Here is a 24,623-nt window from a genome sequence, read left to right as displayed (position 1 = left end):
TATTTTCCCACCCCGTGCACCGTAATGCCAGTCACAGCTTCTCTCTCACAGTCTCCACTCAGCTTGTATTTACATCGTTGCCTCCTACCCACAACTTACACCACCGCAGTAACCTGGCCTGGCCTACCTGTGCTCTCTCTCTCTCTCTCTCTCTCTCTCTCTCTCTCTCTCTCTGTGGCATTACAGGTACGGGGTCACGGGTACTGTCCTACATTACAACTAACTTGGCCTTGATTTTCGTCCTTTTCCAGCTTATTTTACGTAGTTCGGTGGCAGAGAAAGACAGTCCTGCACCTATTCATCCTTTCCGTAGCACCTCTTCCTGACTGGCATCATATTTTAGTGTGAATATGTTGTAAAAACTCAGGAATGAAGATGGAGAGATGGCAACTTCAGGCCAGGTTACAGCGGGAAGAGTATAGTATTCCTTACATTTCTGTTAAGACTCATGAAGAGATAATTCTTGCCCGCGAAGCAAGAGCCGGTGTTATACTGTGGTCGGCCTGTGTCTATCCTTCTGTCCTTTTGTCCGTCTATGTGTGCATAAAGCACATGAAACTATTTTGATCAAGTTTTAACAAAACATCATGGAAAGATTGGAGGTCAGTCAAGGAGCTGATCTAGTGTTTAGAGTGCAATTAGTCGATGGTTAAAGTTACAGAGCAAGGTCAAATTTCGCCCCTCGTCTGTGTAAAAAAAATAAATAAATAAATAAATAAATAAAAATGGTCTGATTTGGATCAGAGTTAATGGAATTTTTTTTTTTTTTTTTAATTTTATTTTTTTTAAATAACAGAACGGAGGAAGGAAAAACAAATGGGGAAAAAAAAAAAAATCCATACACCAGATTACTGGTGTCCTCTATTCTTAAAATATCTGTAACAGTTAGACTTAAACAGTTGTGGGTTGAAATTTGGAAGAAAACAACTCTGGGGAAGCGAGTTCCAGAGAGATGCAGTTCGGGGAATGAAAGAATTCTGATAGGCAGAAGTTCTGCAATATGGTTGGGTAACATTCCAGTCATGAGCGCTACCAGATGCCCGTGTAGCACGAGGGAAGGCATGGAGAGGTGGCACCATGGACGCGACTTCGTCTGAGCATTTGCCAAAAAAATATCTGTAAAATAATGCAAGGGAGGTAACATTCCTTCTTACTTGCAGGGGAGGTAGTTTATATGTAATGGCAGGGTTGTTAATGATTCTAACAGCTTTATTCTGAATTTTGTCTGGTTGTCTTAATGCAACCTCTCCACAACCATTCCACAAGGGTGAGCAATATTCAAGCTGAGAGCGCACATGACTCTTATAAATTATAGCTAACTGCTCATCGGCGAAGAAGTTACGAACTCTGTACAATAATCCAAGTTTCTTTGAGGCGGTTTTAGCAAGTGATCTGACATGAGAGGTCCAGCTGAGGGCACTGTTAAGTGAGACACCAAGAATTTCAATACTTTTGGTGATGGGAATATTAGTAGCACCGAAGGTAATGTACGAATCTGGCAATATCTGTCTATTAGTAAACTGTATATATTTAGTTTTACTAACATTAAAAGAGACAAGGTTGTTTTGTCCCCATTCACTGATTGTAGCTAGATCTTGATTTATGGAGATGGCTGTACTGAGTTGAGAGGCAGAGATATTGGACTTTGTAAATGGATGTCTGAGTGTGAATGAACTATGTAGTGTTGAGTCATCTGCATATGAGTGAATGGGATTGTGAGTGACAGATAAGAGATCATTAATATGAACCAGAAATAGGGTTTGCGCCAGAACTGATCCCTGCAGCACGCCGGCGTTAATTGAGTGGAAATTCGAATATACATCATCTACTTTTACTCTTATTTTCCTGTCACTAAGATAAGAAGAAATCAAAGGAACAAAAGACGTTAGTCCATAGCAAGGGAGTTTGGACAGCAGGGAACGGTGCCATACTCTGTCGAAAGCTTTAGAGATATCGAGAGCTACTGCATGAGTTTCTCCAAAAAGATCAATTGATTGATGGATGGTATGAGTTAAGAGGTTGAGTATGTCAATGGTGGATCTTTCGTGGTGAAAACCGTATTGTCTATCACTAATTAAGTTGTTGATTCAAGATGTTTAACAATATGCTTATTAATTAAAGTTTCAAATACCTTACCAAGAGAAGATGTGACAGCTATTGGTCTGTAATTGGAGGGGTCAGACGAACTTCCTTTCTTCGGAACTGGGTGGATATTGGCTTCTTTCCATGAATTTGGGAATAAAGAAGTACGTATGCATAGTCTGAATAATTTGGCTAGGACAGAGGCAAGTTCAGGGGAACACTTTTTCAAAACAATTGGCGGAATTCCATCTGAGCCTGGAGCTTTGTTGGTAGGTAAATTGTCTAGGATGGATTTTACGAATCTTGTCTGTATTTTAAGTGGGACAATTTCGGGAGAATCAAGTTCCAGCACTGAGACATTCTGGCTGGTATCATCTATGGTAGAGTTTCTTGCAAAGGTACTAGCAAAGATATCTGCTTTCCCACGTGGGTCATTTGTAATATTGCCATCTGAAGATTTTAGTGGGGGAATGGAAGATGACTTGTTAAAGTTATTATTGAAAGAATTAAGAGTTGACCAGAATATTCTGTTGTCATTAGGGCTGTTAAGTAGTTTTGATGCTTGCTTTTGAAGAAAGTTTGATTTAGATAGATTTAATACAGCTTTTGCATGATTTCTAGCAATTTTAAATGTTGAAAGCTTGCCTATGTGCTGATCTAAAGATTTTGAAAACACTAACTCAAATATTATAGTCACGTGGTCAGGTCAGCTGAAACAGTTTTTACCCGATTTGAGCCAGATCTTTTGGATGGGTTCAGGGTAAGGCAAGGATAAAAAGATTCGACTTTGATAGCAATGATTCAAAGACCAAGGTCACATGATAAAATATAAACCAACACTGGTGGAAAGGCTAATATTCAGGGAAGAATGAAGTAACACAACTTTGAGAACAAATGGTATAAGGTCAAGGTCACAGGGCTATGTAGAATGTTATAATATTCTCTCTCTCTCTCTCTCTCTCTCTCTCTCTCTCTCTCTCTCTCTCTCTCTCTCTCTCTCTCTCTCTCTCTCCTGACAACTTTTTTACGTCAAGTGAGTAATATGGGAGCAATATGGGAAGTGTTTGTCATCTTATATCATTGCTAACTGCACTCAGTAGGGTGGGATGCAGGCTGACCTAAACTAATAAACGCAGGTGCTCCGAAAATTACAATAATATATTTTGGGTTTGCAGTCCACTTTAACGCTTAACCATACAACACCAAGACTCTGCTGCCACTTTTTCTCCTTAAGAGGCTCTGATTCTAGTTATATTATCCGATTTTTGACTTGAAGATTATACTTTCATTTTCAGAAGTCTGCGGTGACGATTCGTGTTTCATTATGTGGTGCTTCTACTTCATTTTCAGGAGTTTGGGCTGATATCCTTGTTTCGTTATCAGAGGTTTGAGGTGACGGTTCTTGTAGGATGTTTGACATGTTGATTTTAGTTTCATTTTCAGAAGCCTGAGGTGACGATTCTTGTTTCATTATCGGAAGTTTGTGATAACGATTCTAGTTTCTGTTTCATTAGTTCGAGGTAGAGATTTTAGTTTCATTTTCAGAACTTTTAAGTGACGATTCTTGTTTCATATTTAGATGTTTGAAGTGATTATTCTGGTTTCGTTTTTAAACGTTTGAGATGACGATTCTTTGTGCATTATCAGACTTTTAGATTTTTATTTACAGATGTGTGACGTGATCATCCCAGTTTTATTACCAGAAGTTTGACATTAATGATGCTAGTTTCATTACCAGAAGTTTGACATTATGATTCTAGTTTCGTCATAAGCAGCTTCATCTTACGATCCTGGTTTCGTTTTCAAAGGTTTGACCGTATTATCCAGTTTTCATTATGTGAAGCTTAGCATGATAATTCTAGCTTCATTTAGAAGTTTGGTTTACGAATCTAGATTCATATTCTGACACTCGACTTCGAAATTTGGGACTTTTCTAAATAAAGTACGATATCCTGGTAGCATGAAAAATACCTACAAATATACGTCACTGTATTGATAGGACTAAGAAGGCTTAGAACTAGTACCTTTCCACGGTATAAGGGCTGTTAAGAGAGACATTTATTTTTCTGAGTCACAATCTCCCCCTAGAATACAATCCCCAAAAGCTGTCGTTACACTTAGGTCCCTGTTGATACCGCTGGGTGAACAGGGACAAAGAGGATTCTAACTATTGAAAATGGCACAAATAGGTAGAAATGTGGTGTGAAAACTATTGATGGACTTAATGCACCTAACTACTTTTCTTCTATTATAATAATCTTTCAGGAAAAGTACGGTCCCGTTGGCCTCATACACGTGGACGCTCACCCGGACTTACAGGATGAGGTGTTAGGCAGCAGAATAGGCCACGGGACGCCCTTCAAGCGAGCCTACGACGAGGGCCTGTTGGCCTGCGAGAGGGTGGTGCAGATCGGGTTGAGGGGAACGGCGTTATCGGAGAATGACTGCAACATCGGCAGGAGTCTAGTAAGTGGGTCTGAAGGGGAAGTGTTGTTGTTGTGACCAAAGACTCATCTGCACGTGAACCCGGTGCACTGCAGGCTAAACCTACCCTCTCCTGCATGACACCAGCCTCATCTGGGAGGATAGGGAGGGAGATGAGGGAGATTTGTAATATAACCCGGAAGTGCGGCCACCTGGTTGCATTAAATTACATTATTACACCCGCGCTCCCAAAACGAGAGTGAGTGTCATGTTTCTCAACGTTTCATTCCGTCTCTCTGTCTGTCTGTCTGTTTATCTACTTAAAAAGATCATTCAGTTGAGTTTTTAACCGATTTCAAGCATAATTAGTGGATGGGATAACCATCTGTTATTGCAAATAATGGGCCAAAGGCCAAAGTCACAGTGTTAGGAAAAGTTTTTGCCAGCAAAGTCAACAGTTTTTATCCAGATTAGGCAAAGCCTCGGGGAAGATCTGACAGTAAGGCAAAAAAACAAAAAACAAAAAAATGAAGCGGTGCTAAGGTACAGCAAACCCGTCTCCGGCAGTCATTTTAGTGCTGACCTAGAAACACAACAGGATTATAGTCAAAGATGTCACGCATCAAATTTGGAGTAAATACGATAAAAATTGACGATTTAATACCGATTTGAAATTTTAGGCTCGACCCACCTGACATTAACCCCCCTACCTCTAACTGGGGTGTGATTCCCCTGATGTAATGAGGCATGTTATAGGCTGCAGGTTTGAAAGATGCACCTTTAGGTTTTGGTATCATGTCGATATGACGAATCTGAAAGGAGTTATGGCGAAAAAACGATTTTTTTTTTTACTTTTTTTTTGGGGGGGGGGGGAGGCCTACAGCCTGGGCTTTGGCCCAATTTAGCCCAAACTTATTCCGGTGATCAGTAGGCTATGGTCCATCATCCCCACAATTTTAGTCAAAATCGTACTAGTAGTTTTCGCGTAAAGTTAATAGACGGACAGGCAGACAGACAGACAGACAAGCAAACAGACAAAACGAGTGAAAACAATACCCGTCCCCGTGCCCTTCCGGGGCGGGGACGGGTAAAAATGAAGGTCTTCGGTTTTGAGAAAAATCAGCCAAAGATGATCACAGAAGTGGATCAAATTTCAATCCGTGTGTCTGAAAAAAGAAGAAGAAGAAGAAGTTTCATTTTATTCGCACCAGACTTAGAATAACGGTTGAGCGTCAGCGAAGGGGATGACCTGTTGTTTTTTTTAAACAATGCAGGTTAATTCTCAAGAAAATATGGCAGTGTACACTAAAACAGTTTCCATCCGGTTTAGACGAAACTCTGTGTGAGACTTCAAGGTAAGACAAGGATAAAGGGATTCGATTTTGAGAACAATTAATTCAAGATGATCACAGGAAAAGGTCAAATATCAAGGTGAAACGGCAAGGGCAACTCAGTTTTTACCTGATTTTGACAAAACTTGTTGAAGTGTTAGGGGTCAGGCAAAAATGTAATTCAATTATGAGAGCAACTGATCAAAAGTCAAAGTCATAGGGTAAAGACACATGTTAGGCCCTGAAGCTAGTTGGTGGAGGCGAGTAATGCACCCTCTGAATGGTCCTGCTTGTTTAGAGGTACGGTATATTAGTATAGTTGCAGCAACAGGAGTAGTACTATTAGTTGTAGTAGTAGTAGTGGTAGTACAGTAGTAGTAGTGGTACTGGTAGTTGCACCGGTGGTGTTGGCGTGGGGCAAACGGTGGCCCAGAGCTCTCGATATTCCTGGTGTCATGTGGCATTATGTTAAGGGGAACGTGGTGTAGGTGGGTGAGGGTGGTGTAGGTGGGTGAGGATGATGCAGGTGGGGGAAGGTGGTGTAGGTGGGTGAGAGTGGTGTAGGTGGGTTAGGGTGGTGTAAATAAAGAAGGGTTGTGTAGATAGAGGAGTGTGGTGTAGGTGGGTGACGGTGGTGTAGGTGGGGAGGGTGGTGTAAATAGAGAAGGGTGGAGTCGGTGGGGGAGGATGGTGTACAGAAGGAGGGTGGTGTAGGTGACATGGGTTAGGGTAGTGTAGGTGAGGAAGGGTGGCGTAGGTGAGTTGAGGCAGGGTACCGCAGATGAGGAAGGATGGTTTAGGTGGGCAAGGGTGGTGTAGGTGGAGGAGGGTGGGGTAGGTGGAGTAGGTGAAGGATGGTGGTTTAGGTGGGGAGGGTGGTGTAGGTAGCATGGAGCTGTAGGAGGGTGCTGTAGGTAGGGTGGAGGTGTAAAGAATGAGGGTGGTGTAGATGGGGGAGGGTGCTGTAGCTGGGGGAGGATGGTGTAGGTGGAAAGGGTGGTATAGCCCAGGGAGAGTGGTGTAGGTGGGGAGGGTGGTGTCTGTGGGGAGGGTGGTATAAATGGGGGAGGGTAGTGTAGGTGATGGATCGTGGTGTAATTGAGGAGGGTGGATTGGGTGGGGAAGGGTGGTGTAGGTGGGGGAGGGTGGTGTTGGTGAGTTAGGGTGGTGTATGTGGGTGAGGGTGGTGTATCTGGGGGATGGTCGTGTAGATGGGGAGGGTGGTGTAGGTGATGGAGCGTGGTGCAGTTGAGGAGGATGGTGTAGGTGGAGAAAGGTGGTGTAGGTGGAGGGTGGTATAGATGAGGAGGGGTGGTGTAGGAAGAGTGGAAGTGTAGGAAGGGTGGAGGTGTAGGAGGGTGGAGGTGTAGAGGAAGGGTGGAGCACAAAGACTGCAATATCATGTGTCTCTTGAGTTGTTTTTGCACTAACTTATTCACCCCAGGAAAGTAACTTTGTATTTTATTTACCTTTCTCGGGACAGAGTCCGGTGAGGTATTGTTTTTAGTCGAGAGTGTATGTTTGTTTATTTTATTTATTTATTTTTTATTGTTAGGAATATTACGGAAAAATGGCAGAATGAAATTACATGAAAGCTTCAGGATATATGGGCACTAGTCCTATAAAGGAAGTTCATGCCTTCAAGTTTGAAAGGTGAAACACAAGGTCAAGGAGTTTCACAGGGCGAGTTTTTTTTTAATGGAAGCTAGTTGTAGATTTAATATGAAGATTCACAGGGCAAGTTGAAACTTAAGTTAGTTGCGACTGTAATTATCTACTGACACTAATTGGCGGGACGGAATCAGCATTTAACAGCACTAAAAATAATTGCTGTCGGGTGAGGTTGTTGTTCCCAGCACCACTTGTACTATATTTTGTCTACACGGATTTATTTAAATTTGGAGACATTCCTTGGGGTCAGAAAAGTTACACACACTCCATAATTCCTTCAGCCCTATGACGTACTTCGGTTGTTAAAATGGCTAATTCTATACAATTTTACCAGCTTAGGGGAGACTGTATCATTTTCCTGTACCTTGATGTCATTACAGTAGCTGAGGGACAAGAAATACTGGGGCTTGTATTCTCCCGGGATAACGAGGCTCGCCAACACCTCTTCCATAGCGATTTATTTTTGGATATGGCTGGTTAATATCCTTTTGTACACACAGCAAAAAAACTATCGTTACAGGGGGGTCCGATGTGTTTCATACTGAGCAACCTGGCTGTCTCGCTAGGGTTGGTAAGCCTGACAGTGGGTGAGTTGCCAAATAGGACGAGGTAGAAATATGCATGGGAGAAGCAATGGATATAGCTTATAATAAATATGCAACAAACACACGCAGGGATACCAATGGAGGAGGCTGTTATCAAAAACCTTCATTCGTGTGTCATTTTATATCGCGCAGAAAGTGTAACGATAGTTTTTTTTTGTGTGTGTACGTTTGTACATCAAGTAGAACTCAGCTGTGTGTGTGTGTGTGTGTGTGTGTGTGTGTGTGTGTGTGTGTGTGTGTGTGTGTGTGTGTGTGAGGGGTAATAGAAGCAGAGGTAGTTTTAACCCCAAGTTCTTTTGAATGTAAACCCGGTGCACAGCAGACTGAAATATCTTCCTGTAGTCCACCATCCTCCTCTTGGTGGATAGGGAGTGAGCTGAAGTACGTTTGCATAATCAGGCAGCTCCACCCCCCGGCCATATCGGTCCCACCACATGAAGGCATCCCCATCCAGCAACGTGTAAGGGGTAAGTGTGTGTGTGTGTGTGTGTGTGTGTGTGTGTGTGTGACGTCAGGTGCACATGGCATGGGAGCCGGCTGTGTATATACACCAAGCAGCTGAGCACACCTAAAGTAATGGTATTGCCTCCATGAATATTAACAGGAATATCAAATTGCCAGTATTACCATAATGAAACTACCGCCACCATTACCTCTATTGCCATTAGCCCTTACACACCAGGTTGTTGAGGCGTCCAGGACAATTTGGGGCATATCATTTTATCGTTTTATATCTATTTTTACACCCAACCTCGCGAAGTAAACAGGGTATTTATGTTTTGATCAGTCTATGCGCGCGCGCTCTTGTGTGTGTGTGTGTGTGAACAAAGTACTTCAGGCAGTTTTTAACTGATTTTAATTTAGCTTGATGATGAGGATCAGGGTTAGGAAATGAATGGGTCCACTGTTTTTGAAAACGTTAGGTTAAAAATAAGGTCTCAGGACCAGGTCCAACTCTGATTTAGCAAAATCAACTTTATTAAAATCGAATTTCAACCTGATTTGGCGGAATGGCTGAGGGTAAGGCACGATTGAAATGATTAATTTCAGAGCCGAGTCAAGAGTCCGATTCACAGTACAAAAATCAAAGTTCGACCCGTGTATGTGATTTGAGTGTTAAAATTACTTGGAGAATTTCGCCCTTTTACAGTCTCTCTTTCTCTCTTTCTCTCTCTCTCTCTCTCCCCTTTCCAACACTCTCCCCCTCTCTCCCCACCCCGTTATCTCCCCACTACGACAAATGACCTATCAAGATGGATTTTACCAAAGTAATGAACTTATCTAGGCAGCTCATTCACAGCGCCTCAATAACACATCCATCACCCTCTCTCTTTCCCATTTCCCTATCTCTCTCCATAATGGGAGGATTTGGAGATTTTCGGTTACCCTCTCCCTGTCTTGCTCTGTGTTCTGGCCTATTGGTGGGGATTTGGAGATTTTCTTTGGGGAAGGTAGTAGTCGGGTGTTTAGAGAAATCGTCTGTTGTCTGAAGTTACCCGAGTTCAATCACAAGCTGGGGCTGGTGGCTTGATTAACTGATTTTCGTTGAAATATGTTTTATCTTACTACACACGTCTCTCCAACACGTCATAGAAACATCCCCGCTACTACCAGTCCTGAATGAAACAGCCCCAGCATGTATTTAGTTTGGATATTGGGTATTAGTGTCGAAGTGGTGACATGTGAAGGTGTTTGTTGCACGTATAAGGACTGCTGCGCCTGGGGATGTTAAGTCTGCGATCAGAGTCGGGAACTTGAAAGAAGAATTACAATCTTATAAGGATTTCCGTAACTAACGCCTTCAAACATTAAGCTATTTGCGATATTTCTTATTCATCTCGTTTTATGTTCTCGCCAACCGGGAATAACTATAGTATCCTGTTCATCTCACGGGGCCGCTGACTCTCATTGCTGAAGAAGTGGAATACTCAAGAATATGTTTATTTAACTCCTTCAAACATTAGGCAACTTCCAGCAGTTCTTATTCTTTTCTTAGTTTATGATTAAGGGCAGATGGTTTTTAGAATGATTTATGTAGTATACTCGTATGTCCTTGGACCACCTGGGGTAGGCGGTGGCTGAATCGGTAGAGAGGTGGCCAGCAACCCTAATGGACCCATGTTCGAATCCCCGCTGGGGTAGGGAACAGTTTAAGGATCTGAATTTCATTAAAGCAGACTTTACTGATCTACTAAAAACCCGCCAACATGTAAAAGTACCCCCGCTAGTACCGATATACCAGTCCTGTATGAGACAGCCCTAACATGTATTCAGTATGGATGGTCGATGTTAAAGCCGAAGTGGTGACATGTGGAGATGTATGGTATGCAGGAGGAGTACTGGACCTTGAGAGCAGTCTGTGAAGCCTATGCCCAGAGTCGGAAACATATAGAAATAATAATAAGGGCTGTTTTTTCTTTGTTAACTGAGATAATTTGGAGATTTCCTTACGAGCTATCACGATCACTAGTTTCTTTACTCCCCCACCCCCACCCCACCCCATGGCGAGAGGGAGGTGGAATACAAGGTTGATGTATGGGCAGGCTAATGGATAATGAGTGTTTAGTAGTGTGTGTGTGTGTGTGTGTGTGTGTGTGTGTGTGTGTGTGTGTGTGTGTGTGTTAATAATAAGGGATATATCCATCATTTCTGTTTTTTTTTTTTTTTCAGATAATCTAGTATTTTCTAACAAACGAGGAAAGTTCTGTGGTTGGGGTGTACATACGATTTTTCGTTTCTGTATTTTTATTTGTGCAGTTATTTTCCACACCATTATTCTACATTTGTAGGATCAGGATATATGTTTCTGAAGGCTGGAGCAATGAGTCAGTGGAGCTGTGGCCCAGTTTGATGCTGTTATGTTGGTACCATTTCTTGTTTCTCCATCGAGGTAATCCCATTCATGGCTTGATACTTGATAATATTGATGGGATGATGATGATGATGATGATGATAATGAGGAGGAGGAGGAGGAGGAGGAGGAGAAGGAGGAAGTAGAAGAAGAAGAAGAGGAAGAAGAAGAGGAGGAGGAGGAGGAGGAGGAGGAGGATCGGGCTGATGAATTTGAGGAGGAGGAGGAGGAAGAAGAAGAGGAAGAGGAGAAGGATCGGGTTGAGGATGCTAAGGAGGAGAAGGAAGAGGAGGAGGAGGCTGGTGATGATGATGAATAAGCTAATGATAATAATAGATATAGTTACTTTTTTTGAAAGTGTGAATGATGTGTTAGTGTAGGTGTCGGCCATTTTCGCTGTGCACTCCGATGGTAGTTCTCGTATTTATGTGTTTTCCGTTTTTCTGTTTTTGTATCCTCTCCATACCATTAGGTCAGCAGGAATTAAGGATAGAATGATGAAGGTGGTGCACACACACACACCACAAAGCCAGCCAGGAGACAGGACGTGTGTGCTGGGCAATCCCCAGGTCCTGTCCTCCACCCTTAATGTTTTTTAACCAGACCATTCCCCACTGACCGAGCTAATGTATGGCCCGGCCTGCACTATAGGTGCAGGGAATCTTTGAACGAACGAACGAACGGTGGTGGTGATACGATATTCAGCGTAATAAATGTTTTACGTTATTTCTTTCGTTTTTCCTGTTTGTATCCTACCCACTACATGTATAGTAGTGGGTACCATGGTGATGATGATGATGGTGATGATGCAAAAGAAGATGATGGTAATGATGATGAAGAAACTGAAGGTGATGATGATGATGATAATGAAGAGGGTTCGAGTGTTTCCTGCACCAGTATACTCCATGTTTTAGACTCAGTGCTGGTTTTTCTTCTTTTCATTTGGTGATAAGATTTTTTCCTTTTTTTTAACTTTTTTTTTGCTCAGTCTCATCACGCTTTTCATTTTCCAGCACTATTCTTTTTCCATTCAATTTTTTTCATTTTTTTTTTCACCAGGTTATTCATTTCACTACTGTGTTCAGGTTGTCGTTTCTAATCAGTGTTATTATTTTGTATTCATTTTTCTTTACTTCACATGTTTCATCGCCAGGTGATCTAACAAGCAGTAGAAATCGCCAGTCCAACTGCCAGCCTTTCCTTCTGCCCTTCAGTCTCGAAAGTGTAAATTATTACTTCTTGCTAAGTCAGGACGATTTTATTCAGCTTAGCAGACACTTTTTAAATCAAAGTTTCTTTCTTTTTCACATTTTATTAAACGTTTTTGAAATTTAGCTTTCTCTTCAGATGCCAATATTTATCTTTCTCTTCATTTTCTTTCTCTTTTCGTCTCACCTTTCTTCTTTCTTTTTTTACGCGTCGTCAAATGTTCTCATTCGTCAGTATTCCCATTTACCTCTAATTTTCCTTGTTTTTCTATTTCCCTCATTTCGTCTCACCTTCCCTCCCGTTCTCTCACATCTTCTTACACATTCCCCTCTTTCAGATTTCCCATCTCTGTTAGTTTTCGTTATTTCGTATCCCCCCCTCCTTTTTTTTTTTTTTTTTTATCAAGCTTTCTTTCATTTTCTTCGTTTTTCCCACATGTTTCCAGTTTCCGTTTTCGGTACTTCTCTCATTTCGTCCCACTTGTTCCTCTTTTTTTTTTTTTTTCCTTCTCATATAGTTTCTAAAATTCTCATTCTTCCATTTTCCTATTAACATCTTTTCGTTTTCTCTGTATTTTATGATTTTCGTCTCATTTTTCCTCAAAGTATCTCTCATTATCTCAAACTTTCTCCAGATTCTCACATGCCTAAAGATCTCTGTTTCACCCTGTATCTCTACCTTCGTCACTTCATCCTATCTTCTCTCTCTCTCTCTCTCTCTCTCTCTCTCTCTCTCTCTCTCTCTCTCTCTCTCTCTCTCTCTCATTTTCTCACAGTTTTCACCTTTTCTGGCAGGGTTTTCGCGTGGTGGGTGTGGAGGAGTGCTGGTATAGATCCCTGACTCCCCTGATGCAGGAAATTCGGCAGCAGATGGCAGACGGGCCCGTTTATCTATCCTTCGACATCGACTCCATTGATCCCAGCTACTGTCCTGGCACTGGTGAGAGAGAGAGAGAGAGAGAGAAGAAGAAGAGAAAAAGAAGAAGAAGAAGAGAGAATTTATTTTCTCAGCGAAGTAATCCAGATTTATTTTAACAAAACTTACTCCTTTGCCGCAGAAGCAAAAGATGAGGATAATAAAGCACACACACACACACACACACACACACACACACACACACACACACACACTCACACACACACACGAGAGAGAGAGAGAGAGAGAGAGAGAGAGAAGGAGAAAGACACCAGGGTAAAGCAGGGTCAAACAATTCATGAATCACTCGGGAAATACAAAAGGAACACAGAGTAATAAAGGCAGGAGGGGTGAAAGGAAATACCAAACGTATACTGGGATGGAAGGATTTAGGAAAATACGAAATTAAGTAGAAACCAGGCAATAGCAATAATGAAGTTAAGGAGAAACCAAAGATAACTCAAGTGATAAAAGGGGAAGCGGTCTGTGAAAAAGGAGGTAAAGTGGTCTGAAATGATGTCTGGATTAATTTCATTTTATGTGTTCATGAAGAAAAACACAGTTCTTCTGAGGGTAAACCCTCAACAACATTTTTTCAACGAACTCAACCTTAAATACAGAATATTACAATATTCCTGTACTTGATTTTGATTAACCTCAAATACCTCCTTTCATGATTCACACCAGATACGTACAAGCTGTATTACAGAATCTTTCAGCAGACAAAGCTACTGGTCCAGATGAAATTCCTTCAATAGTACTTAAAAATTGCTCCTCAGTGTTGGCTCCTCTATTGGCAAAATATTTCCGCTTATGCATCCGTACCTCAAGTTTTCCATCCCCTTGGAAAGAAGCAAATATCCATCCTGTTCATAAAAAAAGGGCAACCTCTGATCCATCAAACTATAGACCTATTGCAATAACTTCCATTCTCGGTAAAGTTTTTGAGACGCTAATTAACAAACACATAATCAAGCATCTAGAAATCAACAAATTAATCAATGATCGGCAGTATGGATTTAGACAAGAACGTTCAACTGTAGACATTCTTTGCCTTCTTACCCATCAGATTAACAAAACATAGACCAACATGGTGAAACACATACAATAGCACTAGATATAGCAAAAGCATTTGACAAAGTATGGCACCAGGCCTTATTGTCTAAGATGTCACACTATGGCCTTGCATCACTGGTTCCTATAATATCTTCTTAACTTCATAATAGAAAAATACGGGTCATGATAGATGGAATTTATTCTCAGTTTCATTCCATAAATGCTGGCGTACCTCAGGGATCAGTTTTGGCACCAACCCTCTTTCTCATTCATATAAATGACCTCCTATCTGTCACTCACAACCCAGTACACTCTTTTGCTGATGACTCGACCCTTCATAGTTCTTTCACATTTAGTACCCCCTTTACACAATCTGATATTATAAATTCTCAAATAAACACAGCAATTTCTCTGAACCAGAACCTTTCTAATATTAATCAATGGGGACAAACAACTCTGGTCTCATTTAATGCTCAGAAAACTAAATAAATTATTTTCTCCAACAGAAAGAATCCCTCAGACTCTCACATAATTTTAAATGATGTCAGTATTCCCATATCCACTACAACTGATATCCTAGGTGTTACTCTAAACCCCAACCTAAGCTGGACAGCTTATGTTAAATCCCTTGCTAAAAATGCTTCCAAAAAATTGGGACTTATGTACAGAGTTCGTGAGTTCTTCACTGACGAGCAGATGGACACAATATACAAAAGTCATGTGTGTTCTCAGATCGAATACTGTTCACCACTGTGGAGTGGATGTGGAGCGGTTGCATTGAGGCAGTTGTAAAAAATTCAGAATAAAGCCATTAGATTAATCAATAATCCTGCCATCACGCAGGACCTTCCTCCATTATCAGTACGTAGAGATGTTGCTTCTTTAGCATTATTTTATAGATATTTTTACCGTAAGTATTCAGACGAACTGGCTTCAATTGTTCCTCCCCTTCACATTTTCTCCTGAAATACTCGGACAGCTGGGAGCGCCCATGAATTCACACTCTCTCCCCCGCAATGCAGAACCTCTGTTTATCAAAATTCATTTATTCTCAGAACTACTACTCTCTGGAATTCACTTCCCGGGAGTTGTTTCCCACAAACATTTAATCCACTTCAATTCAGATCCAGTTGTTATAAATATTTTATGAATGGAGGATGCCTTTAGGCACATGGACTTTTTTTTTCCCCTTTATTTTTCCTTCCTCCATTCATTATATTTAAAAAAAAAAAAAAAAAGTCGCCTTAAGCTTTGTAAAATGCCTAAATAATTCCTGGGGTTGCGGGGCTACATTCAGACGGTTTCTTATTAAGCCAGCCCTGTCTTAAGGATGTGGCCAACTACTGCGCTTATATATTCAAATGTTATTAGCTATAGACGATTGTGCTCAGCTGAAGGAAGACCCATCATGGTGAAAGGATTTAAAGCAATCCCCATTATTCCTCTCCCGTAAGTCGAATGAGATAGCTTGCTGTTATGAAAAATGATTTATTATATACATCACTGCTGATGGGATTAAGCGATATCCCATCGTAGATACGGATATAAATCTAACACATTTAATTCCTTCATATAAAACTATCGCTAATTTATTACAAGGACATATATTGGCGCTTTATTTGCTTTTTTAGTTAGTTCTTTTTACGGGGTGGGGCACTAACCCACCACCAACCCTTTTAGTCGCCTCGTACGACAAGCAGGGATACTGGGGGAGTATTCTTGAAACCCCCCTACCCCCAGGTTGACGAATGAAGAAGTGAAGGAACGTTGTGGGGTAGATGTGGATGTGGTTGAAAAGATTAGGAGAAATACACTGAGGTGGTTTGGACATGTGGAGAGGATGGAGAATGAAAGACTGACTAAGAGGGTGTATGTAGGTGAGGTGGAGGGAGGGAGAGGGAGGGGTAGACCGAGGATGAGGTGGAGGGATGGAGTTGAGAGGTATATGAGGGAGGGGGGGGTGAGTTGGGGGGAGGAGAGTCAAATGGTGGGTGACAGAGTGACTTGGAGGCGTTTTGTCTGCGGCCACCCTTTGCGGGATTAGGGCGTCGGGCTATAGACAGATAGATAGACATATATTGGGAGACAAAGACACATGGAGAATGGAGGAAGTTTATCATCTGGAAAACAACCTACCCTCCTCTTTCTCGAATTCCACCTCGGTCTCCAAAGGGCCACATTTCTGACAATGTTGTTCCAATAACGCAGAGAATCTGTCTGGGTAAGAGTCATCCAGTGAAGTTTGAAATATTTTTCCCCAGGCTGATCTGAAATTCTCAACCCTGGGAATGCAGCCATTTTTTTTTTTAATTATTGCTATTTTCATCATTATTTTGCTTCAGTATTTAGTAGGGAGAGTGTAGTTAACCATTTCATGGCCGCGTGTTTACTCGTATTTTATCCCAGCTGGTGGCAGACGATTTTATTTAGCTGAATGTGAGGATCCTGAGTGCTAAGACCATCACCGTGAACCCTCTCATGATCAGGATAACTCTAGTGTTCTGTTCCAGCTTACATCAGAGCAATTTATTCAGCTGGGAGTATTAACCATCTGTGGGAAATGTGCTGAGAAGCCTGAACGAATGAACTTGTATTAATTGGACGGCAGATGCACGTAACAAGAGTTGCACCCATCTGTTAACCCTGCAGGCGACAGAAGGGTCTCCGTGTTACATATGAGACAAGTTTTTCTGAGGGTGATTTGTCCTAGGAGATTGAGCTGAGAACTTCTGAAGCTTTATTGATGAGTGACTTGATGCTCTGTACGACACATTTCATTGAGTACTCTGTTAATAGTCCTACTACTTTTGTGTTTTCCTCTTCCTTTTTCTGGTTCTTTCACGCCCGATATATTTATAGAAAACAGGTTAATGATAATGATGATGATAATAGTGATGATGCTAATAATAATCAGATTAAAATAATGATGATAATGATGGTGTTCATGATAATGATAATAAGGACGATGTTCACTTTTACCTTTAACTTCACATGTCTTTGCACGACTCCTTCTTCACTACTATCCCACTTCCACTGGTGCCCAAAGTCTTTGCTCCTTAACCATTTCCTTTCTTATTTTCTCCCTTCCTCCCTACCTTACGTATGCATCTCTCACTCCCCGTCCATCGTACACTCCCTCACTTCATTATCTTCCCTTCCTTTCTTCACTCCCTCACTCTCTCGTTTCTTCACCATCAACTCATTCCTCCTTCCCTCACTTTTCACATCAACTTCCCTCCCACATCATACACTCTTCACTCCCTCCTTCGCATATGTCTCAGTCCTTTCACCAAACGGAACACACCATACATCACCATACGTAACTCACCATACATCACTCTGCTCACCATACATCACAATACGTAACTCACCATACATCACCATACGTAACTCACCATATATCATACATCACTCTGCTCACCATACATCACCATACGTAACTCATCATTCCTCAGCATACATCACTCTGCTTACCATACATCACCATACGTAGCTCACCATACCTCACCATACATCACTCTTCTCACCATACATCATACATCACTCTGCTCACCATACGTCACCACACATCACCCTGCTTACCATACATCACCATACGTTACTCAGTATACCTCAACAAACATCACTCTCCTCACCTTCTGTCCTTACCCTAACCCTTCCCTCATCCCTCTTTCCATCTCATAATTTATTCATTGATTTATAATTCTCTCTCTCTCTCTCTCTCTTCCTAACCAGTCATCTCTCCCTTTCTTCGTCTCTCACTGCTTTTCACTCTCTCACTCCTTCCTCTCTCTCTCTCCCTCCCCCACCCCTCCCTCTTTCCCTCACCTTTCCCTCACCCCTCTCCCTCCCTCACCACCCACACTTCCCTCCCTTTCTCTCTCACCACCTATCCTTCCTCTCTCTCTCACCCCCGCCTCCCTCAGCTTCTCCCTCACCCCCAGGCACCCCGGAGATAGGGGGTCTTACCACCATACAAGCCATGGAGATCATCAGAGGCTGCAAGGGATTGAATCTGGTGGGATGCGACTTGGTGGAGGTGAGTCAGGGAGTAATAGGAGTCAGTAGGTGATTCAGGGAGTAATAGGAGTCAGTGGGTGAGTCAGAGAGTAATAGGAGTCGGTAGGGGAGTCAGGGAGTAATAGGAGTCAGTAGGTGAGTCAGGGAATAATAGGAATCAGTAGGTGAGTCAGGGAGTAATAGGAGTCAGGAGGTGAGTCAGGGGGTAATAGGAGTCAGGGGGTCAGTCAGATTGGGTAAAGCAAATTAGGGGCTGAATCAGTGAGTCATAAGAGTTAGTAGGTGAATCAGAGTGGTAACCAGTCAGTAAGCGAGCCAGTATGAATAGAAGGAGGGATAAGATTGAGTCAGCTTGAAGAGGAGGTGGAGGGAGGAGTATAACGTCAATCACTGAATGAGTCAGTAAGCTGAGTAAATAAGTGAGTTCTTGTAATCAAACTGGGTAAATAACTCAGTGTGAGGAATAGGAGGAATAAGGGTTAGTCAGTGTGAGAAGGAGTAAGATGAATATCAAGTGCCAGTTGAATCAGTGGATAAGTCAATGTCAGAGACTGAGTCAGAGTGGCAAGGAGGAGAAATAAGAGTAAGTCTTAGAGGGAATAAGAGGAGAAATTAGATGAGTCAGTGTATGAAGAGGAGGAATTAGATGAGTCAGTGTATGAAGAAGAGAAATTAGATGAGTCAGTGTATGAAGAAGAGAAATTAGATGAGTCAATGTATGAAAAGGAGGATGAGGATGAATTAGATGAGTCAGTGTATGAAGAGGAAGAAGAGAAATTAGATGAGTCAGTGTATGAGGAGAAGGAATTAGAAGAGCCAGTGTGAAAAGGAGGAAGAAGAATTAGAGAAGACACTGTGAGGAGGAGGAAGAATTAGGGAAGGCATTGTGAGGAGGAGGAAGAATTAGGGAAGGCATTGTGAGGAGGAGGAATTAGAGGAGCCATTGTGACCAAAAGGAAGAGAAGGAGTTAGAGTAGTAAGTGTGAGGAGGAGGAAGAGGAAGAATTAGAGAGGTCATTGGCAGGAGGAATTAGAGTCAGTGTAACAAAAAGGAAGAGAAGGAGTTAGATTAGTCAGTGTGAGGAAGAGGAAGAATTAGATGGGTCAGTACATGCGGAAAAGGAAGAGGAGGAATTAGATGAGACACTGTTTAGAGGAGGAGGTACAAGGTGAGTCAGCGTGAGGAAAAGGTGGTATAATGTGAATCACTATGAGAAGGAGGAGAAGGAGAAATCTGGTGCATCAGTCTGAGGAGCAGGTGATAAGGTGGGTCAGTGTGAGGAGCATCAGTTATAAGGTGCGTCAATGAAAGGAGCTGGAGGTTTCATCAATCTCGAGTGGCGTAGTTTATCGTAGTTGGTTCGTTATTACCGCTTGCCACCAGTCTCGATAGCATGGTCTTAGGACCATATTAGGACCATGCTATCGAAACTGGTGGCAAGTGGTAATAACGAAACAACAACGATAAACTCCGCCACTCGAGATTGGTGAACAGTGGTAAATTACGACAAACTGCGCCTTACGGGTTTAAACTACGATAAAACTACGTTCACTGAGAAGTCGTAGCGAGCTGTAAGCGAGGCCGATTAACGTCTCAGTCATAGCAATCTGCGACTCCTCTACAAGCAACAATCAGCAAATTAAACAAACAAATAAGACTCGCTTCTAACCACCCCAACTGCAACTCCACGATCTACGAGAATCAGTAGCAGTGATAAACTATGTCTATCAACAACATTACAAGCCTGCAAGTTAATCTCAAAAAGTAAAGAAAATCAAACGTACAAGAAGAAGAAACGACGAAAGTGAGTGAAATATCACCTGAGTAAAGCCCAACACAGCTGAATTTCCCTCACCTATCGAGACTCACCCCACCTCTGCCACCAGTCTCGATAGCGTGGTCTTAGGTACTTGTAGGGATATAGAGATATTGATTATGGATAGCTAAGGTCAGCCAGAATAAAGTAGTGAGACGTAGTGTCAACGAGGTGGGTTACATCACTCTTGGGTTACGAAGTTTATTGCACACAGTTATAATAGTGAATTACAATGTGGCGAAGCGTGACCCTGATGTTCGGACCTTCTCTCTAGCCCTTCTCTTCCCTTTCTCTGACCTTCGTTTTATCTGGCCTACTCTCCAACCCCTTCTGATCTGAAGGGAAGCTCTCCGACATTATATACTGCTTGTAAAGGATGTGTGTGTCTGGCAGATTTCCTTTCACGTGGACTAACAGCTTAGGCCAGGCTACTCCACATGTTTGAATGTCATGAAATTCTTGGTCGTCTGGACTACGAGGAAGTTTGAGATACATTATATAGTTAAGGATTCTTGATGGTCTGGAACAACAAGGTTGTGGATAAACATTATGTGAACTGACATTCCTAGTGAGAAACTGTGTATGTCCCCAGCAGACACTACTTCCTGTCCCCTGTGTTTCTGAGATCTATACTAATGCCTATATAATGTCTACAGCAGCATGTGTAAGGTGCGTCGGTGTGAGGAGCAGGAGGTATATGGTGAGTCAGTGAGGAGCAGCAGGTACAAGATGAGTCAGTGTGAGGAGAAGGAGACATAAGGTGAGTCAGTGTGAGGAGGAGGAGGAGGAGGAGGTATAAGGCTAGTCAGTGTGATAAGGTGGAGAAAGTCGAGTCACTGTGAGATGGAGAAGGTATAAGGTAAGTCATTGTGAAAAGGTCGAGATATAAGGTGAGTCAGTGTGATAAGAAAGATATAAGGTGAGTCTGTGATAAGGAAGAGATATAAGGTGAGTCAGTGTAATGAGTCTGAGTGTGTAAGGTAACAGGTCAAATATCCTACAGATAATCACTTTAGGATGCAAATGGTTAACCTTCCCTTTCATTACGCCATATGCTTTTTTTTTCAATCTTGCCACGGCCGGACGATTTCACTTGGCCTGGAATAGACAGTGCAGTGACCCTCCTGTCTGACGTTTTTCTCCTTGAATATACTCGTCTGGAGATAGCGAATATTAAGTAAGCCAAATATCTTAGTAGAGTGGTTAGTGTGTCCAGTCTCTTGTTACAATTTAGGCATTTCAGTTTCATTATGTATTCTTTATTTCATTTTTGCTACTTTCAGACAGTTTTAGTGGTATATCATATAGTTGTCACTGACACCACTACAAGTGGTCTTTCTTAAGTTGAATAAAATCCTCCGTAGGCGGCAAAAATAAACCATTAAAATGTTTCTCCTGGTTCAATGGCTGAATCTTTATTTATTTATTTATTTATTTATGTGTCCGACTCTGGGCATAGGCTTCACAGTCTGCTCCCAAAGAGTCCTCTTACATACCATACACCTCTACATGTCACCACTTCGGCGCTAACACCCACCGTCCATATTGGACACATGCTAGGGCTGTCTCATACAGGACTGGTGTATTGGTGTTAGCGGGGGTATTTTTACATGTCGTCGGGTCTTCTGGTAGACCAGGAAAGTCTGTTTCGTGTGAAACTCAAATCCTTTAACTGATCCCTGTCCCAGCGAGGGTTTGAACCTGGGTCCGATAAGACTGCAGACCACCTCGCTATCGATTGAGCCACCGCCTTCCCCAATTACACAGCTAGATAATCTCACACCTGTCTAAATTCTCATATCTGTCTAAATTCTTACCAGTCTAATTTCACGTTTGTCTACTCTCACACTTGTCTCATGTCACAGTTGTGTATTCTCACATCCGTTTAATCTCATCTCACACCAGTCGAATCTCACAACCGTCTAATCTCACAACCGTCCAATCTCACATCTGCTTTACACTCTCGGGCATTTATGACTCGCTCTTACCTGAATAAAATCTAGTAGCTTTAGTGGGAATAATATACATTAACTGTGCACATCATGAGGGGTCTCATGGTGATAATTAGCACTCAGGCTCCTATGACTCACACCTGTCTAAGTACACCTGTTGGCTCTTACAGGTGTCTCCTCCGTACGATCACACGGGGACGACTGCCTTCACTGGAGCGCACCTACTGTTCGAAATGCTGTGTGTCCTACCAGGTGTTCGCTGATGCCTACTGTCGCTGCTCATTAACGACCCCCCACTACAATTTCCCACACGTCTTAACCAGAATTCTAACTGGCATTGGAGGCCTCGTAGCACCTCTCCCATGGCGATTTAATTTGCATATTACACTTTAACGTTTTCTTGTAGGTTATATCATCTTAATATCAATGTAGTAGCAGTAGTAGTAGTGATGGTGGTGGTGGTGGTGGCAGTAGTAGTTGTAGTATTAGTAGAAGTAGTAGTAGCTGTTGTTGTTGTTGTAGCCCCAGGTTCATCTGCTATGTGAACCCAGTGTACTACAGATTAATATTCTCCTACAGTCCACCATCTTTCTTTTGAGGGATAGGGAGGGAACTGAGGGACGTTTGTATAACCAGATAATGGAGCCACCCAGCTATATCGGTGCCACCACGTGAAGGCGTCCCTCTCCAGCTCCAATACTGGCGTAGTTTGCATTAACAACATACAAGAGGGTGTAATGTGATGAAGAAATCGCTAAGAAAGACGTGTTACGAAATTTTCAGAACCCTCTTAGGATACGATTCTTCATTCCCAAAGTCAGAAGACAGGATGGTCCAGAAATAGCGCTCCACTAGAATCTTGCCTGGTGGTATCTGATGTGTTGCGGGGACGGCTCAGTTAGTGGTGTGGACGTGGGTGTGGCAGTGGAGTGGCAGTGAATAATGATACAGGTTAGACACTGATACCGCCGACTGAGCCGTTCCCGCAAAACAAAAGAAATTGCCCGGGGGAGTGGAAGAGGGGCGTTATATTATGAACCACCTTGTATATTTCCTTTTTGCTGTCTGGAGACGACCTCACTCACATCAGGTAGAGATTTTTTATAACCTTCATTAACACCATCACAGATATGTGGATAAGAAACGAACATAAAAATTACGTCCTCGGACAGGGGTAAAAGAAAATCAAATACATGTTTTTGTTTCTCAATGGCGAGTTGTTTTCCTGCAGCTCGTTAATGGAATTACCGCCTCAAATATCAGTCATACGTGTTTGCCACATCCTTCTCGTGTGACCTGGATGTTGATGAGTCCTTGTAAGCATCGATATCAAACAAAGCTGCATATTTACGTATATTCACCTTCTTTTACGTAAATGTTAAATACATGTTTGTCGTGAGTGTGTTATTATCATTATTATTATTATTATTATTATTATTATTATTATTATTATTATTATTATAAGTAGTAGTAGTAGTAGTAGCAGTAGTAACAGCAGTAGCAGTAGTAGTAATTATATTATATTATTATTGTTCGGGAGATGGCTGATCGAGTTGAGAGGGTGTTGCGATGGTTTTGGCATATGGAGAGAATGGATAATGAGCGATTAGTGAAAAGGATAATTAGATCTGATGTGAGAGGTGTAAGGCTGAGAGGAAGACTACGAATAGGATGGATGGATAGTGTAAAAAGAGCGTTGGATGCGAGAGGGATGTCTGTTGAGCAAGGAAGAGTGGCTATGCGTGACAGAAAAAAATGGAGAGAATTTGTGAATGAATAAATGATGACGCAGCCCTGAGGGGATATTCTCCCGCATTTGGTCTGATCAGCTGATCAGGTCAAGTGCGGGTAAGGGGATGGGTCTATTATGATGTGGCAGGGGTAAACCAGTTCTGCTGTCGGGCCCTGCTGCGGATGTCACTGATTGCACTGCTCAGTTGACCCTCGTGCGGTGTGATGCGGTGAGGATCTGTCCCTTCTTCCCTTGGGGCTAAGATGCGAATGAATGTGTCTGAGTGGATAAGTAAATTGGGAGTGTGTCGTCCTGTCTCGGCTACCTCCCTTTCCTTGGGGGAAGCTGCCTAGATAGATAGATTATTATTATTATTATTATTTTTATTATTATTATTATCATTATTATCATTATTATTATTATTATTATTATTATTATTATTTTTATTATTATTATTATTATTGTCGTTGTTGTTGTTACTACTATTACTTAATACTTGTTCTTGCTGTTACTGTTGTGGTTGTTGTTGCTGTTGTTGTAACCCCAGGTTCATCTGAAACGTGAACCCGGTGGCCTGCAAAGTGAAGTTGCGCTTCTTCTGCAGCCCACCATCATTTTAGGTGATAGGGATTGGGGGAAGCTTGTATAACCAGGCAGCTCCACCGCCCCGTCATATGAGCCCTACCACGTGAAGGCGCCCCTCACCAGCACCGTCATCACTATATAATAAATAGTTTTTGGACTCCACCCTCCCATTTCAACATATGCTGGATTCGCCTCTGAACAGTTGGCGTCAGCTATTGTTCATCTTGTTCCTGCCCATATTCCCCAAAACAGATCTTATTCCAAGTGGCATAACAGACATCGTAGCACCTTGTCGTTAACGATTTATTTTACATACTGCACATTAATATTATCTGCCATGTAATTTATGTCTTTTTAAAATCGAGTTAGTTTG

At 42.1% G+C, this 24,623-nt stretch overlaps 1 protein-coding gene across 1 annotated transcript in view; it reads left to right on the top strand.

Moving 5' to 3' along the window:
- LOC145396742 (agmatinase, mitochondrial-like) overlaps positions 1-22,196 on the top strand; it is a 37,742-nt gene extending 15,546 nt beyond the window's left edge. Inside the window, exons 4-8 of the mRNA XM_080270028.1 lie at positions 4,348-4,543; positions 12,179-12,186; positions 12,968-13,112; positions 18,089-18,183; positions 22,104-22,196. Of these exons, the coding sequence (XP_080126154.1) occupies positions 4,348-4,543; positions 12,179-12,186; positions 12,968-13,112; positions 18,089-18,183; positions 22,104-22,196 (537 nt within the window). The remainder of the gene's footprint in view (positions 1-4,347; positions 4,544-12,178; positions 12,187-12,967; positions 13,113-18,088; positions 18,184-22,103) is intronic.
- Positions 22,197-24,623: the final 2,427 nt, after the last annotated feature.

This window comes from Coenobita brevimanus, chromosome 39 (genome assembly GCF_032717465.1).
Source record: "Coenobita brevimanus isolate Jiangsu-jjx chromosome 39, ASM3271746v2, whole genome shotgun sequence".
NCBI classification, from domain to species: Eukaryota; Metazoa; Arthropoda; class Malacostraca; order Decapoda; family Coenobitidae; genus Coenobita; species Coenobita brevimanus.
The sequence above is the reverse complement of the archived record's forward strand: the minus strand, read 5'-3'. Positions and strand labels throughout refer to the sequence as shown.